Source organism: Genypterus blacodes, unplaced genomic scaffold, assembly GCF_046128005.1.
Source record: "Genypterus blacodes isolate CSIRO-AG114 ecotype Tasmania unplaced genomic scaffold, CSIRO-AGI_Gbla_v1 ptg000012l_1, whole genome shotgun sequence".
Taxonomy (NCBI): domain Eukaryota; kingdom Metazoa; phylum Chordata; class Actinopteri; order Ophidiiformes; family Ophidiidae; genus Genypterus; species Genypterus blacodes.
In genome coordinates, this window is record NW_027466826.1 from 5,105,001 (window position 1) to 5,124,231 (window position 19,231).

The 19,231-nt window shown below is 40.0% G+C and overlaps 1 protein-coding gene across 1 annotated transcript in view; it reads right to left on the reverse strand.

Annotated features, from left to right (window-relative positions):
* adgrb3 (adhesion G protein-coupled receptor B3) overlaps window positions 1-19,231 on the reverse strand; it is a 101,587-nt gene that overhangs the window by 43,696 nt on the left and 38,660 nt on the right. Inside the window, exons 2-8 of the mRNA XM_076161932.1 lie at window positions 18,136-18,246; window positions 15,619-15,780; window positions 9,245-9,409; window positions 8,585-8,749; window positions 5,747-5,911; window positions 4,896-4,997; window positions 307-413 (exon numbers count right to left, since the gene is read on the reverse strand). Coding sequence (XP_076018047.1) covers window positions 307-413; window positions 4,896-4,997; window positions 5,747-5,911; window positions 8,585-8,749; window positions 9,245-9,409; window positions 15,619-15,780; window positions 18,136-18,246 — 977 coding nt within the window. The remainder of the gene's footprint in view (window positions 1-306; window positions 414-4,895; window positions 4,998-5,746; window positions 5,912-8,584; window positions 8,750-9,244; window positions 9,410-15,618; window positions 15,781-18,135; window positions 18,247-19,231) is intronic.

Below are 19,231 nucleotides of genomic sequence, written 5' to 3' on the forward strand. Positions count from 1 at the left end.
CTTCCCATGGATGTATAAATCTTGTGGGATGCTGCCTCTTTAAACGAAAGGCTGGATATTGATGGGTAATCGCCCCGGAACTCTAAATCAAATAGTTTAATGACTTGGGGATGACAAATTCATTAAACACAGAAAAATGGCAAAATTAGTGTTTTAATCTACTCCTTTTATTGAAAGCGGTAATCTTTGGTTACAGTGAGATGAGAGTGAGGGGGGTGGGGGGGATGGGGGGGGGAAACACTGGGGAGGTAATTTATGATGCATTTGGAAACAGGGGCTGGGAGATGGAGCTGACTTTGCACCTACTGATTGCTGCAAGGATCTGAATTCATTTGTTATGCATCGAGCGTAGCTGGGCTGCTCCCAGAAGGCCATACCGCGGTGATCCAAAGAGCAGCGTCGACTAGTGGTGCCTGTAGAGAGGAAAGAGGCAGCGACAGATTTTGGAGAGGAGATGGGGGCGAGGGAGGGATGAGAGAGAGGGGGGGAGATGAGGATGCAGGAATAGAGAGCGTGTGTGTGTGTGGGTGGGTGTGTGTGTGTTTGGGGGGTTACACGGTGGGGGCATTATGGGATTAAGACCAAAGGAAAGGCAGGAGAATGGCAGATGGAAGTGGCGAGGAGGGAATTCGATGCAGGAAAAGGAGGAGGACAAAAAGGGAGAGAAGAGAATGAAAGACAGAAGCATTTTTTTCTTGACAGGCTTAATTTCCTTTTCTCATCACCCACCCAATATGTCCCACTGACAGAGAGAGAGAGAGAGATGAAAAGGAAATGCTGCAGTATTTGCTTAGAATCCATCCTGGAATATTATGGGACATTACACACAGACCCAAGCCTGTTAATATATGTATGCTGGCGTGATAACACATAGAGTATTCAAGCATGAAGTTGCATGGCTGCGATAGCTATCAGGCATTTTAAACGGTGATCCTGAAATAGCCGAACCGCCCAGTATCCACCCACATTGCTGCACAGATCCCACACAGGGGTCTCACATCACACCTTCACAGCTGTCGACCCAACGGAGTGCACTTCACACGTCACCCTACGGCTTCAACACAGGTGTTTGACATCCTTAGAAAATCACCCACAGCACTAAACATCTCCCATGGCGTCAAAGCTTCACATAAATGTTCACATCGCTTATTCGTCATAGTCTCTCTCTCTGGCCCCATGTGTCTTTTTCACGCACGGACAGGGACGGATCTAAAGCCCCTCCTACGCCCACTTGCTCCACAGCTACTCTCTGGCCCGATATGCACTAAATCCATCATCGCACGTATAAAACTCCTATACTGGGAGCACCCATGCAACACAATGAGACGACCCAGAAGGCAACGGGAGAGGTCCGGCTCTGTCCACCATGTCGAACGCTTTTCTCCGCACTCTCAGCTGAACAATTTTATTTATGTCTTTAATCCATGCCCTTATGTTGAATGATCGCCAGTACTTTTCAGACGCATAGATTCACAGATCCTATTTATCTTTAAGGCCGTCAGACCAAACAAGGTGGTAAAAGGTGCACTTTATGATAGCTTGATATCTACAAGAGCTCTGACATTCTCAAAGGTCATTGTGAGCCGGGAATTGGCAAAAGAAGCAAAGCAAAAGCAAAGGAGGTCACTTTAAACAACTATATTAAATTGACAAGCATAGAAATGGGCTGAAATGATGGATTGGAATCTTGTTTTTGTCATCTAATGCGACGGATCTGTTTGAATTATGTTGTTTTTATCCCTCACCTCATTCAATAACCCGTAGGTGACTGATCCATCTCGGTATTAGCAATTACAATATGAATTCTACAGTGATGGAGGTTATAAAGTTTTGAAGGTAAAGAACTTAGATAAAAAATAGAAACGTTGCTGAACTGTCTTTTGTTTTGCAGCTTAAACACTCATTTCTATTCTATTAGAAACTGTGGAATACTTCTTATATGATACAGGCATTACTGAGGGAACAAGAAACAACAGTAAAATAACTTAAATGCAGTACAAATATTCAGTTTGATAGAAGATATCTGCATTTCTTTCCTTAAAATGTGACTTTGTTGAGCTTTTCTCAGTATATATTTCACTAGACAAGAAGATTCACAGTATTCCGGTCTGTGATGTGATCAAACATAATCATGGATGACCACCCAAAGCTCTGGTTGTGACTTTGGGCCAGTTTGAGCTCCTGTCCTTGTGTGATCACTGGTGTAGTGAAGGTTGAGTGTGAAATACAGGTCAGAGATGTGCTTAATCAAAAGCAAGGCTGCACTCCACAAAAAGCGGCGGATTGTCGCGAGCAGAGTTTTACAACATCATCAACATGGTGACCATCCAGCTAAAATTCTATTTAACCAAAGCCTCCACGAGACAGATAGCAAAGATGCTTTATAGAGAGCTGAGTGATGACCCAAACAGTGCTCAGTGTGTGTGTCAGAGGAGAGAGAGAGAAGGTGTGTATCCAAACTCACGGAGGCTATTTAGTGGGCTGGGTTTGCTTCTATTGTTTCTGTTCTTCAGTGGTGAAAGAACTTAAATCAGTGCATTTTATTTGAATAGTTTTACTGCTATACAAGTAAGAAATAGAAGCAAAATATGATCTTATTTTATTTAGATATAATGTATTTCAAGTAAAGTAAATTAAAGTATATTATGATTCCTACTATATATTATACTGGCTCATTTTTATTTACAAATATAGTAAAGTATTCAAAGTATAAAAGTAGTCAAAAATAGTACAAAAATGCAATAGATTACTTTGCATTATTTGTTAAAAGCTGTTTAGTTACATCATACTGTCTTGCATAGAATAGGAATTGAGAGGAGTTTCCATAATCAGAACCTAAAGAATTCTAATGAATATAAACCAAAGACCCAGTTTTAGTCTTTCTCCTTTTTGTACTTTGCTCTGTAATATGTTGCCTTTGTTTTTCATGGTTACAGGGGATGTGCAGTCTCCTCCTACTGGAACATTTGATCAGTTACTCAGCAGGTTGATGTGAAGATAATTTGTGTCTGCGGTTCTTAGTCCTCTGTGATCTTCTCCGTGAAGTCTTCCTCCCTTCCTGTCCCTGCCCCCTCTGGTCATTTGTGTTGCTTGTAATGACAGAGTTGGCACTGCTCTTCCTCATAATGACCTTGATGACGACACTGACTGAGTCACTGTTGGCGTCTTTACACAGCTGCATATTTCTTCGAATCCTCAATGCCCTCTCTGAGTATTGGTTGTTTTTCTATGTTGTGATCAATATTTAATCATTGTTGAAGTCAGCAAGCGTCCCATTTGTAATCATCCGGGGAGGAAGATCTGTGTCTGTCAGGCGATTGGTTTCTTTCACACCGACTGCGGGTTTCTGAGGCTAACCTTGTTCTAATTGTGGGTCAAAGTTTAGGGGCTGTTTTCACATATTGCACCGTAACCTGGGCTTTTGTGAAGGCCAGTGAGACTGAAAATGTGATTAATGACAAAAACAATAAACCTGATCTGACCTGAACTATAGTGCATCATGGTGGTCAGTCAGAGCTTTTACAGTGGGATGGATTGTGCTGAAACATGAAATATGAAGGCTATTTGTTGTTTTATTATTTTGTCATTATGGTTGTCTTCTTGTATTCTATGTGAGACTGGATATGGCTATTTTTTAAGACAACACACACATGTCGATATTAAATTGTCCTCCCACGTGAGACATGTATGCCCATGAACAACTGCAAGCGTACAAAATGTCTCCTTGGTATAGCAGAAGCAAAATATAGAAAGGTCTTCCATACGTTTTTGCAGTATTTGCACAAAATCTTCTGCATTTACATGAAAACGGCTGTAATTTATCATCTAATGCCAGGATGTTTGTAATCCTGAAACCAAAGTGATATGCATGGTTGATTAGTGTGATGGCTTTCCTCGCCTCGTGCTTTTTTGCGACATGATCTAAATCCAGTTGTGTATAGAAAATCAAACAAATCACTTAGACAAATATACAGGAAAACTATCCAGATAATTCCAGATAGAAAAGCTCCATACTTCTGAAAACTTCTCTAAAAAACTACTGTAACGCCACAAAGCTTAAGTCGAAGCTACTAAATCTTTGCGTCTGTAACATTGCCACAGGTAAGCCATCTGTGAATGACAGAGTGTTTGCTATTATATCTAGCTCGCCGGTTGGCCATTTCATGCTCTTAGAAATGCTGTAACCATTTTTCCCTTTCAGTGCACAAGCTGTCTCCTGCCAGGTGTGGCCACGAGTGACATCGCTGCATGATGAGATGGAAAGAAGGGACGTGTGCTTACTCCTCAGATGTTCATCCAAATGTTCATCCAAAAGCCGTTTTGACAGCAAGAGAAGCAGCATTATTACTGTGAGTTTTTCGCTCTCTGGTTTTTATACGTTTTACAAAGATGAGGAGAGAAATTTAAAGAGCAAGATCATCTCGGAACCATCTCAGAAGCAGAGCAATTATGTTGCCAGCAATCCCTCATTATTTTCCCCAAATGTAACCTGCAAAGTGGAACGTGTAACGAAAAACTGACATTATCATTATGTCGTACTTTGCCGCATAAGTATGCAAGTGAGAGAAAAGAGTATAATGTGAGAATAAATGCACAACATAATGTACAAACCATCCAGACAGCTATGAATTCAAAAAGGCCTGTGAGGTTTAGACAAATTAATTGAGCACCCTGCATATTTTTCTTAAAGTTAAAATCATTAACACAATAATTTGCATTCCTCCATTCTCAATTTAAATATATTTTTCTTAATGTAGGGAAGAAAGCCAAAAACAAGCTGAGGGGTCTCGCCCTAATTGCTCTATTTGCCCTCTCGTATTCAGTTTAAAAAGAAAAAAAGCTACAGATTAACAAATGAACAAGCAAAGACATGAGACATATGGTCACGTCCTTACCAGTCGCATTGGGGGGACATCTGTTGAAGGCCAGTTCGCCTGAAGGGGTCCTCCTCCACACCATTGACACTGCATAGTCCTCGGGACAAATCTCATATGGTGCTACATGGAAAAACAGATTCAAAAAGGACTTTGAATGCCAATACTGTGGGTGTTTCAGCATTGCCAATGTAACTATTCAATAAAATCTTTAACGTATAATTTAATAGAAGATTATAATTCTTCTCTCTTACATTATCAGAGGTATAGTAACTCATTTAGCAGTAGATAGGATACACTATGTCTTCACCTGCTTCACTTTGTTTGTTTCTTTGATAGGATTACTGCAAAAGTGAAACTGAACTTGTTATAACTCGGGTCATGGCTGTGCGAAAAACCCATTTAACAGAGGCATACTTTTGTTAATTTCCTTCATTGTAAAATAAGGTTTTACCAAATGTAAAATAGGTGTTACAAAATCTTCAAATGCTAATCTCAAAAAAGATCCTATGATTAAATGTATCAATAGGTGTGATTTGCTCTGGATCTTGATAAATATCTGGCGCTCGCTAACTTAAAATATGTGCTTGGACTCGGAGCACAGTGGTGAAATTGCTGCACAGTGCAAAATACGGCTAGAAATATGCAACAACCACTAATTTAATTAAGTCCTTGTGCACATGCAGGCCTCATAATCACTTTAACAAAATGTTCTAAGGTTTTTAAGTATAGACAATAACTTTGTAGATAGTATGTGTTACATCTGAATGAAACCAGATATCGCACTTCACACAGAGCTACAATGATTATCTTCCCATTTCCACTTCCCTCTGGCTGCTCAGATTTCAGGCTCAGCATTCTGTGGGGGTTACCTGGACATCGTTGATCGCTGCACTTGCGGACTTCCTCTCCTGTGCCCTCACACTGTTGTCCAGTGACCGCAGCGCCCTGACACACGCGAGCTCGCCTCTGCCATCCGCCATCGCACGATTTAGAGCAGCCACTCCACGGGCCCCATGGATTCCACTGGCCATTAGCTGAAAACACAAAAGTTATGCACGGTCACAAACAGACGTCTTTCAAAGGCATCTGCTCTTCCCATAACCAACAGGTATCAATGAAGGTATCAATGAATATCAGATACTCCCGCCTGCTATTCAACCCTCCAGCCCTAACTGAGATATCACTCATTGATAATAAGTGATTTCTGTCTCAAGGTATCAACACTTAGAGTGCAAATATGTCAGGCGTTCTCCAAAAAGGAACAAGATTACATTGAATAATCAGGAGGTTTGTTTTATGACTGAGAAGCTGTTCTCTGAGTGGTAATTATTTGCCTCACTTTGCCAATATTAAAACGCGTTTATGCTGAAGTTTCAAAAACCAGCAGCATGTTTTATGTCCTTTTAATGAACACTGTAAAATTGTGCATTATACAAAAAACAGATGCTCCCCTTCAGCGATGTAGTAAATCACATGCCCTTGTCTGGAAAAAAAATGGTGTAACACCCTGTGAGCAGGAAACACACTCACACACTCATTTTAACCTACAATTACCCCTCCTTCACATGTGCAGGACGATCTCACGTCCTACAACTAACCTCTGTCAGCAGTACCTCAAAAAGCTCCATTGTGACTCCATTTCACCCGTTGGCTGAAACTATCTATAAGACATTTATCAAATCCCAGCACATAAAGCTGCCGGTTCCTCAACCTGCCAGCAGCCATAGATCTTTATTGTTAAGAGTTATGGGACAATTTTCATAGCATTTAATACACATTCAAATTCATCACTTCTGTGGACTTGCGGATTTTAGGGTAGTTTGGCGTTTTACAAACATCGGCCATTAAGATTTCAGAATATATTTTGGTAGTGGAGTTCGACTCTTAGATAGATCTCTCAAAAACACTTTATGTATTTCAATTAAATTAGGTAGAAATGGAGTTCACAGGCCAAAGAAGAGCTGATTACTTTTTGGATGGTGCCGTCATTGAGCCATTTACGCAAACACTTTTCATTTTGGCACCAAACACCAGCTGCGCCTAAACAGATTTTCTGCCGTCTTGACATGTTACCAAAGCTGTTTTTTGCCATTCCCGTCAAAAATTGTATCCGATCCAATCATAAAACTTGAAAGGCATTTATTAGAGGCTCAAACCTCCAACAAGGCTGAACAGAGCTAGCAATACTGTCACATCAAAGCTGTTCACATGCTACTGCATCGGCATCATCTCAGGTACGCATTCGTTATTGTTTCATCTTTCTACCCTAATTGTTACTGCACAGCAATTACATTAATGTGCCCCCAGTAGAGCTTAAGTTGTACCCAGATTTGGACCAAGTTGCACCTGTTGCTAAAATAGCACAAGATAATAAATTTAGATTGGTGTATTACTTGTAAAAAAAGACAAAAACAATCTTATTCAATCATTTACGCTGCAGCATAATGTAATGGCTTTTTCCATCCTTAAACATCCATCAGGTTTTGCCAAGGTTTTGGTTAAGAAGTATTTCAATAGTCCTGTTATCAAGGGAACCAGCTAACATATGCAGGTGAAAACATTGTGGGGGGGTAATAACTCTGAGTGATCCTGAACCAACAGATGGCTCATGGAAACTTTGAGCAATTTGACCTTGTATAAAGCAGGAATATTATATTCAGGCAGGATTCCAAAATTCTCCAAAAGCCATGACCACCATGTATGTATTGATGTGCATTTTTTTGTGATTATTTTTCTGTGCAGCTGTGCAGCCATGGTAAAGATACAAACTCATTTTTCTAGTTTTTGGTGTTTGAGCCATTTAGGAAATGCTCATTGCTTCTCGGAAGTGATACTTGCAGTATTGTGTGAAGCATCACATCAGCTTTGCCTTGAACTACGGTGTGTTTTCACCCATAGTGCAATGTAAGGCAGTCAGCAGACACCGACATGCTGACTTGCAAAATTGCGGTTAAGCCCATGTTGCCCCACTAATGTTTAAACTCTCACCTTGGAAACAAATAAGAATTGCTAAACAGGTAGACCTCATTAAATGAATAAATTGCTTAATGCACCCACTGACTCTGTATAAAATCTGAATTTCATTATCAGACAGACAGAAAATACATTTTTTAAAAGTATGAACAAATGTTTTAATGACCAAAGGGAGAATAAGGTTGGCTGACTTGTTATATAATTTCTCCACTTACATTTCCATAGACACTGTATCTTTTTGCCACCCACAGTAAGAAAATCTGCTGTTTTAGTCTGCCACTCAGAAAATTGCATCAGCAGATTAAACCAACGCTCAGGCCCTTCATATGATCAGACAATTCAAAGCCTGATGGAGACCGCTAAGCTGACATCTTTGAGCCTCTAATATGTCTGTGATGTTGACAGACACATTGGGCCGCTAACCCCGGAATTATTTATATGACGTACAGTATATCTAACTGGATTTCACAAATCCAATTGATGGAGTACGGTCTAAAATATTAATCGTCATACTTACTACATGACTTTGAGTCTTTCACACAGCTTGAAAATAAATGGAAGCATCTCAGCAAACCAGATGCCATGTTTAATTTGAAGCTGATGGTAATGACAAAGGCAGTCGTGATCATAATAGTGAAGATGATGGCAGGCAGGGATTCCTGTTTGGCTCTTTTCCCCCCCACAATTTCAAATCGTAATTTCTGATTTAGACATCAAAGCAGAGACAATTTTACCTGTGCAGTCAGGATTATGGCACTCTCTGCTTTCTGCCCAGTGACCGCGACACTCAGATCCCCCATGGGCAGCTGCCGAGCACTGCCTGGTCCTCTGCTGAGTGCCATTGGCACAGGTCACCGAGCAATCGCTCCAAGAGCTCCACTCTTGCCATTGTCCGTCCACTGAGGCACCAACCAGAACCCAACAAGCAGGTCCCAGGTGTGGGGAAAAGGGGGGCAGAGAGAAATTGGAGGAGATATTAAGATCATTCTTCTATCTTAGATCAGAGGAAACTAGAAGAAATCAAGTACATTGTTGGGGATTTTGTCTGTTTCTCAAACTTACAAAATACAAAGGAAAACATAGGATGCAAAGCAATAAAAGGATATTCTTATACTACATTAACAAAGCTTACTTTCACTGTTTAGAAAAACTCATCATGAAACTGCTCACAATTACCAGGCAATTGCTAGTAAGTGATTTTGATGCCAGTATTACAGTATCAACTTCTTTAACCTCACTATTACTTACATACTACATTTGCAATTCAAGGCCATGTTCTCAATAAATAACTCAAAAAGAGCTTGGTGGAGCAATAACCATTTTACTGCCTTGACCGTTGAATTTTAATGGATTTTTGAAAATATATATACATGTCGATTGCAGGCAGATTATACCTGGGCAGAGGGCAATGTTGCAAAGCTTGGTCTGGGTTTCGGGTCCATCACAGGCCCTGCCACCATGCTGGGGAGGAGCACACATCCTGGTCCTGGTGCGGTGACCTCGCCCACAGGTGAAGGAGCACAGGCTCCACGGTGACCACTCCTCCCAGACACCGTGTACTGCAAACAAAGAGAAGACGTCAGGCCTGATCAATGTCTCTGCACAAAACAAATTCATTAATAGCCAGCTGTGCAAAAATATCTCCCAAATGAAATTAAAACAAAGAATTTGCAGCAAAATTAAATGTAACACTGAGCACATAGAAATCATGGGGTTGAGCCAGTAGCCAATAACAGTGTTATCCTCACTATTAACGCTTAAAGAAGAGCACACAGTCATTCTAACATACAAAAGACAAACAATACAGACTTCATTACACTCAAGGTACAAAAGGTCAACAAAAGGTCTGTGCAACATTCAATTAAATCATATTGGTCAACTGGAGTTCTCATAGCGTGAGACTCTGAGGTCAATGTGGGCTGATAGTGATTCTGCAAAGGAAGCCTCACAATAACATGCTAATCGGGCATATTTATGAAGCAGGTAGCCTAAAAGTGATTTTTCTTCAGATCTGCACTTCTGGATGAGTTTTTCTTTCCACATTGCAATTCCTCAAACACCAACAACAACATGAAAAAAAATATACAATGTCTTTGAAGAGATGTATTTTCTCTCTAAGATTGAATATCTAGGGAAGAATAAGTCCAAAAACTATACATTTGAAAGACAGTTACTCCATGATTTGAGTTTCTTTTCGTTTGCTACATTCTGTTTGAATTTATGTTGCGTTAGATTTGCTGGGCAATTATCGCTGGGATGTTTTTTAATGAGATATTTGTTGTTTTCACTCTTTCTCTGTTATGAAATAGCTATGAGATGTATGTTTGAAACTGTAATTTTTAAGAAAGTTGGGGTAAAGTACAAATTTAAAGCCATGAGACTTCTTCCTCTTCTTGTTTAAATGAGTTCGAGCTGACAGTTTGTGGGTTTTCATGTTACTGCAGAGAGTGTTAGCTGTCAAAATATGGAAATGAGAAACAGAAATAGGCTTAACACAGCTCTTGTCTTAGTGTCGCATAATGTACACACTGCCAATGAAATGGTGAAAATACTTTGTTTTAAAATGAAAAAGGTTTTAGTTCTGAACTATGAAACGTACGGTGGCTCCCTCTTCACAATGACAGCCCGCTTTCACTGACTCAGGTAAAGGCTCCAGGGTTTTTGGAATCATATTGAGGGAATAGTAAATCTCAAACGTTTGGCAAATCTAATATAAAAATGTGTCCATAAAGAATCAGGTTAAAAAGGTTCTGGTAAATCTCTTGAAATGTCTTCAGTTAGAGGAGGCTGTACAGTATAAAGTGCAAATTAACGACTAATTACATGAAATACGAAAAAAGGAAATCACACCAGATCTTTACTTTAAGTCAGTGTCATTGTATGGGATATATATGATTTCACTAGAGCTCTTGTTTCCTAACCATCTTATAAGGGGAGTGTGTACAATGTGAGTGTTCTATTAATGCAGAACTAGAGGGAGACATTTTGTCTTTCAGCTTTGGATTATATCTTACAATGCACCTGCTCACTTCATTAGTGATGATACTGGGGGCTCATTGGGCGTTCCAGGGTTTTTCAACAATCAAGACACCCTCACCCAGGCAACAGCTGGGGTTGATCAAGTCCCAGCTTGCGTCCAGGGAGCACTACCAAACCCACAGATCGCCTCTGCTGATCCATAACCACCTTGAGGTAACTTCAGCTGCTTCGGTGATCAACTAGATGGCCCTTTCATTGCTGGCTCCTGTGATTCTGAGCATTTCCTGCAGAGGGACAGCCAGCAAACCCACTGCATCCTTCTTTGATAGGCTTTCCACCATTTGTTAAAGCGCTGATCGACCGACTCAGTGTCATTCTCCCTGTTCCTGTTGTTTTCCTCCTCAAGACAATCCTCCCATGGAACGGCGAGTTCTAAGAGCACAACCTGATTGGAGGCCTCAGAGAGTAGCACCATGTCTGGCCCTAGTGTTGTTACCATAACACATTCTGGGAATAGTTGCTTCCCCAGGTCAACACCTAGTTCCCAATCAGGGCATAGGAGGTGGTTCTGGCAGCTGGCTCTGAGGACCTGATTGTGGTGCCACCAGTAGTGGCCCTTGCCCGGGGCTTTCAAACAGCTACAGAGGATATGCTCCAGGGTTCCACTTTTAAAGCACAGTGGGCATGCAAGCGACTCCACCTTTCCCCTGCAGAACAGGTTGGATGGGCTAAGTAGAATTTTGCAGACAGCCAGGACTAAGAACTTGCTACCCCGGGGCTCATCTGTCCAGAGCTTGGCCAATGAGACCTTATGGTCCATCACTTGTTTCAATCTTGTCCAGACTCCCTGTTGACACATTCCAACCATACTGCTGGTTTGCTCCTCCTCGACTGATGCCTTCACTTCCTCCTGGATAAGTGCCTTCTGTCCTTCCCCTGGTGTTGTGCTGTTGCCAAAGGCCAGTGACTGTGCCCACTAGTGCGTTGGGCCTTAGCAATCTCCACAGCTTCTAATGCCCTCTACTTCCATCCTGTCCTGACCTAAATGCTGGCCTGGGAGACATTTGGGTCAGAAGTACTCCCAGTACTGTATCAGCTCCCTTGTTCGACCATAAACTCTTGGTTCAGGCTGCTGATGTGGAGCGTTAGCTTAATGTTCCGGCCATAGAGGGCGATGTTACTCAGTCTTTGAGGTAGTCTCACCCCCTTCTGTAGGAACCTTCGTGAGTGGTCCCCTGCACTCAACCTCAGCATACTTTACCAGCATGTTCATGGCAAGCACACATAGGATCACTGAGATGGTGCACACAGTGATAATTCCCTTTTCGAGCTTGTGCCACTCAAATAACATAATCTGTTAGATGCATAATAAAGATACTGCATAATTTTCTTATGTTGAATGTAGCCCTGAGTGCAATGTGCACATAATTCTTCCTTCATTTTCTATTTTTGGAATAGCAAATGCTGAGACTTTCTGCTTTACCAAGTGAGTTGCTGCCTGTTTGACTTGAATTTACAGTCTAGGAAAAAATCGTGTGTGTCGACTTTGTGCACAGTGAGTTAATGGCTTTTCTTCCGAGGGCTCGGCTTGCGAAGACACTTTAACTTGCTGCACTTGCAAAGCTTGTAGTTGGATGTCAAGATCAAACTGATGGTCAGTTGTCTGTCCCTGCCCCTGGGTGAGTCCCACTGGGAGAAGCATTCTGCATCAAAGCAGACTTAGCTGCCTCTGCTTTTTCACCCTGAACGCACAAAGACCAGGGATGTTCATACACTGCGGACTAGATGTGCAAAAGCATAATTCTCTATTAATTTATGGCTTTCATTTTCCTTCTTACAACTACTGATATCCTTTTTTCTCCCCAACCAATTAGTTGGCTCCTAGCACCCTAAAATATCTGTCATATTGTGCAACCGTGTTTTTTATGTGCTGGTAAACACTGGAGAGAAATTTGTTCGTTTCTCCCCCCGATCATTAAGCAGCAGTTTATGGGAGAAACTGCAGCAATTAGGCTATTGTCCGCATTGCTATTTTTGGCTCGTGCATTTGCACATTCACAATGCACAGGTAAGAGCAATGATACCTGCAATTATCTTTGTAATATGGTACATTTGGGGCCCTTGCCTCTAAATGGATGAGTTCACTCCCTGATATGTAATCACAAGTGGTTTTAGGGACCGTGCAAATTTCCAAAGTTTCTCTAATAAAGAGCCACTTCTAGAGGCACATGTTCTAATCACATTAATAAGCTGTACAGGAGGACCAGACATCACTTATTCAATGAGTGCTGGTCTCTCGCAACAAAGTCACCTTATCATCCGAAAGGAAAATTAAATCATGGACTTGATAATGGTCTGCCTTTTTGTGTGTGTGTGTGTGTGTGTGTGTGAGTGTGAGTGTGAGTGTGAGTGTGTGTGTGTGTGTGCGTGTGCGTGTGTGTGTGTTTGAGAAAGCTGAGGATATTCTTCATTTAAAAAATTCCCTATTCTACCTGAGATACAATATACATTAGTATGCATACCTTAAAGGCCAACCATATGAAATGCATAGTCAAAATCAAACATTTTATACTGATGTCAAGCATCAGTTTAGAACATAACTACCCATACCAACTGTTAAAGCCAGAATGGAAGCTAAGAATGAATCACTGTTGTTACATCAACTGGCAATAGCGTAATAAATAAAGGCTACATTTTACAAATGCGTGTCCTTGCTGTTTGATGACATCTAAGTTGACAGTTGTGTTAACATGTAAATATGATATCCTAATGCAAATCCTCTGCATGAATTTAAATGAAATTGTCAAGTGTTTATTGTGAATCGACTTGTACTGATGTCAAAACCATCAACAATCTACCGTTTAGGGTAAGGGGTGAAGGAATAATAACATTAAATCAAATATCTGCCATGTCATTTCAGATTATGCTCAACAGCATATTTGGATTGATTAGATATGGTTCAATAACATTATATTTATTACAATATTAAATGAGCAAAGTGTTGCAATGAGGACACAAAGATGAGTCTTTGGTCTTCCCAGAATAGCAATAAACTCAAATCTGTATATAGTTACTGCTGGGTGTGTTGTAAAAGGAGGAACGGGATGTTGGATGAAGACAAGGTGTTACTATATGGCAGTATTATAGAGCCAAAGGGAGAACATTACTGCTTGAAAGGAGGCCCAGCATTTCTAACAGCACAGCTATTCGTAGCCTGTAGTGCATGAACCGTTATTTGCAGACGATGTTGATCTTGTCACTGATTATAACTGTGCTTCTTCCCCAAAGATTAAAAGTCAAACGTCGTCTCAAATTTAGGAGCATATTTTGTCCCAGACATATCCTTCCACCTTGGCATATCTCAGACTTTTTTGGCATATTGATGAAAGTGCAGTGACTGCATTGATCTGTCTGCCTTACAGACTATTGCAGACAGACCTCACGATTTTACAGCCTGGAAAAAAACAGTTAAGTTATTGTCTGGTAGCAATTGTAACTAAGTGAAACAGTTGCAATATATCATCTGGTGACTTGAAAGAAAATGTTACGGCTATGATCTTAGTGCTCGATTTGTAATATAAGTGATTGAAAATACCACCTTCTCTCTAATATTACGGGCAATGAAATTTAATGATTTTGCAGGACTAAATTTGATAGTCTGTAACTGAAAGCTCATAAAACAATATGGTAAATTAGAAATAATGCAATTTTAGGGGGAAAAAGTGAAAATGTTCATCCCTGGTGTTACATTCTGCAGCTTATCAAATCCAGTACAGCCTGGTTAGGTGTTTAGCGTTGCTGCATTATTATGTGAGCCAAAATTGTGGTCCACAAAAAAGTGTCTAATTGCTGCTTTGTAAATTCTGGTTGTAAGGTAATACTTAGACCTGTAATATTGTTGTGCCATAAATCCTTTTGATGCATATGAGCCTTAATGCCATCTGAGGTAAATATGGCCTGAGACAAGTCACTCGCTTCATGTTTTTTGAAATAACACATTTTCCTTTTAGCTTCTTATGTCCAGGCACTAAAATGAGTTTTTAAGTCTTTTGAGAACTCCCCACTAACACATGCAATATATTAATATGCTGCACAAATACAGGGATGTCACAGGATGAAGCTCCCACGTTTTTTTGGAATGAGACTCATTTGTTATTTTGTGATGCAATCTCGCAATAGGTGAGGCGTTCAAAGAGTTTGACAAAGTTTAGTCTGGTTTGGATTTGTCTATGAGAGCTCAGGACTGCGTATTCATTCGGTGAACGGTAGGACGACACTTTGTTCTGCCGGCAGAACATTGAAACATTATTTCACAGCCTTCACATGTCAAAGGAGTAACTGAGGACTGGTTGCGCTCAGAGATGCTGATACCTGACTACCAATGAGTCACCTAGCCTCAAGGACTGAGAAAGAAATGCCTTACAGTGTATTTGCAGAAAGACTAACCTGCTATTTCAAAATGCACGCATGACCTTCAAGAAAATGAAGCCTACCACACATCTGGATCTGCTGCTACTCAAGCTCCATGCAGAACCACATGTCAATATAGCATTTTAGCATTGATGAATTGACATACAGATATATGAAATGGAAAACAAAAAAAAATGATAATGAGAAATCCCACATTCACAAAATAACATTAACGAAAGAGAACATCATATCCATAGTTGTAAGTATGACAATGACAATCATACATTATTGAACACATCGAACACAACAACACATATCCTCTCATAAACAAAAAAAATAAGCAAGACATTAATATTCAAGAATCTGCGGCTAACACTACCTGGACAAGGGGCAGTGTTATTGCAAACCCTTGATTCTCTTAAAGGGCCGCTGCAGTGTGTTCCGTATGGTGAGACACATGTTCTCGTTCGCACCTGCGACCCTTGACCGCATGTTACAGAGCATGAGCTCCACTGGGACCACTCCTCTGCACCTGATTCACCTGTGTGGGAGAAGGGTGACACTAGTTAAATGCAGCAATATGGTCCCGGGGCAGGACTAGCAGGGCAGGGCGGGGCAAGGCGGGCAGGATTGAGTGAGGGGGGGGGGGCCAACATTAGTCATGTTAGGGGGCATCTGTATACTTACAAGAAAAGAAGTGTACAGTCTATTCTACCTTAATGTGATCTTTGATTATTTTTCTAAAGTCTGATTAGTAATTTAATTAAACACTACACATTTACAGTCAAACAGAATATTCACTTGTGTTATCAAAAACTTTTTATAGCATGAGTGTGATTTAACAAGACAGGTTTCAAAGATCACAGAAAAGGCATAACTGTGATTGTAGAGATAAACAGTACATTAGAACTACATCTCACTGCTTCATTTCATCTCTCCAAATAATCCATGCATTTTAATGAAACCCAATATAAAGTTGAAGCAATGTGAGAAGATGACCATAAATAAATACAATTGAAAGAAAATATGGCAACATGCAAGAAAGACATAGTTTGAGAAATAGGATGAAACTTTGATGGGTGTTAGAGAAAGCGATCGACGATATGATTCCCTTGCACTGCAGCAAACCGTCAGGTTTCCATAACAACAACGAAGAAAATACACTCCGAGAGTTCTAACTCTCAGGTGCAGAGGACAGCTATCTCATTTTATTTTGCATATCACAGCCTTTTTATATACATGAATATAGCTCAATTTAGTCCGATTGATTTATTTTATTTTCAATCTCTGAGTATCCATGTGTAGTGCAAAGCTGTTGAAGGGAAAAAGGGATATTTCTACTACAAAATTAGAAATTATTCAGTGTATATGGACCTGAACATTATGTATGTATTGAATCTGTATGGGCCTATGAGCTTGGGCAAGTTGATTGTGAATAACTTTAACTATGTATGATAAATTGCCACTAAATATCACTGATAAGGATTTAGTAGCTTAAAAGACCCAAAGTCATAACCTGAGCAGGAGAACTCTTTTGGGGTTGAATCTGAATCAGATTTATTACAGAGTCAAAGGCTGTGTGCAAGGTCATTTCCCAAAATGCCATGAAATGCTAAATAAGGTTGTATATTACGGCGAGGCAGAGGGTGAACACTAAAGCCATGATGGCTTAAATAAAGACAAATTATCTATTTGGAGTGGATAATAATGTTGCTACATCAAAATTGTCACCGAATAATTTGTTTTTGAAACCCTGGGATGAAGGATTAATTTTTTGAGGCTACAAGGAAAATTATATATAGGGAGAAATATTTTCAATAGCAGCTCTGAATACATTTATGTCTCCGAAATGTGTTTTCAGAGTTTTTCAACACAATATGCTTTAAGTGGGTTCTCAGTATATCGTATATCAAGGACACATTTTCAGCCAAATAGGGATCTAAACCCTGCTCTTCATCATGAAATAGACTGAGAGGTGGATCAATTGGTTAAATGAGGCAGTACAGGGAGAGTAAATTGTGTGAGAATGAAAAACAGAAAAGCACAGTGATGCGACTCATAACAGGGAAATAACATACTGTACCTACAGCGTGTGCACGATGGAGAGGAGTTAATGAGCATATGTTAGTATGTATGGGTGTTTTGCAAATTAAAATGGTAATGAAAGGACTTTTTTTAAAAACAACAACACCAATGGAACAACACATGATAAAAAAGAAAACATTTCCCAAAAAATCAAAATAGAAAAATTAAATTAATAACGGGATCTAAACCAACCCACCCCCCCAAATACAACAGCACATCTAAATAACGAAAGCAAAATAAAACTCTTGCTTTAATATTGCAATCCGTTATTTGAGAATGCTAAAAGGGTTATGGTATAAATCTGGTTGTGGATTTCTGATTTTAATTTATTAGATGTTATTCTAGATTAAGCCGTATAGCTTCATTTTCTCTCTAGGGGAAGTATCTATCACTACAAGTTTAGCATTTAAGTATGAATTTCATATTTGGCTGAAGGGGTGGGTTTTCCACTGAATGACATTTAATTCATTGTAGCTTGGAGGGAATGATTAACTACACCTGAACTCCCATTTAATTAATGTTTTACTTCTATACAGTGTAAGTAACCCAATTGCCAACTCACTAAGTGACAATAACACAAACAAACCCACAAAATCCAATTATAGTCTATATCCAAAGTAAATACTCAAAGAGAAAAGGGAAGTCTATCCTCCTGCATCATAATGTAGCAAGAAAATGAGTAGGAAAAAATAATAATCAAGCAAAAACATTTCACTTAAAATGTGCAGTACAAGAGAGAGCATGCATGTGACTCAGATGAAATTAAGTTTAGTTAAGGAAATAAAATAAAGAAAGATAACTATTGTATTACCAGTTTGTGCCATAAATTTAGCAGACTCAGCTTGCTCCTGCAGGGCCTTTGTGTCATGAACTGATCTTGGCCGCTGACTTTTTACTGTATGCTCTCCGATCATTCCATATTCTAGGGACAGAATAAAGGTTGATATGAAAGCTAGGCTTAAACATGATCTTCTAAGAAACAAAAGCTTATTACATACGATTTTTCAGGTATATTTCGAAAGCAACTGCAATGCATGGCTATAGAAACAAAGACCACACAAGTATGTATTTAATTCCTCCTTTACTTTCTAGGGCATAGAACAATGCAACGAATTTATAAGGGTGAGTTGGATGTATTAATTGAGCTTGAAAGCACAGCGTAGACACATAGCAAACATGCAGATAAACTCACATTGGTTTTTAAGACTCCTAATACTGTAGTTGATCAGACCACCCCCCCCCCCCCTCCCTCCCTCATTCCAAAGAAAACAAAATGAAAGTAAAAATGTGTAAGCCATCGGAAAGCCACAGAGGAGGGGGTCATGGACATAACATGCTATTGATCCACAGTTTGATCCGACACTTTGTGGGATTCTTTTCCAACATATTTCCTCTTTTTATTTTTTTTGGGGCGAACCAGGCCGAGCTACTGAGAGCCTTTTTTTAAAAATTAAATAATCGGACAAATGTATTCTGAGCTGTATTCATTACAGTGTACGCTCCCTTTGTTGCCAGTGAAGCAACAAAGAGACAATGAGTGTAATGTTCTGACAACACACTGAGAAAAGTCATGCGAGCAGATACGCTTTCCTATTCAGTCTGGCAACAATCTGCATCAGCTGCTTAAACAAATACAGACAGAGTAAAATAACAGCCTTCTTTCTTAAATAGCTCATGCACATTGTTTTGTTATCGACAAGCCAAGCATTACTTTTGGCAGTGTGGTCCCAATGAGGTGATTTTTATAGGATATCCTTTGCATATAGGCAAAGCATGTGATGCATCAACAACAGATTCACACATGTTAGTACATTGGACAATACAACGCTTCAGCCACTGATTTAAATAGGGGTGATGTTTCATTAAAATTTGTAGCCTCAATTTGCCAATGTTCCCTCGGGCCGTCT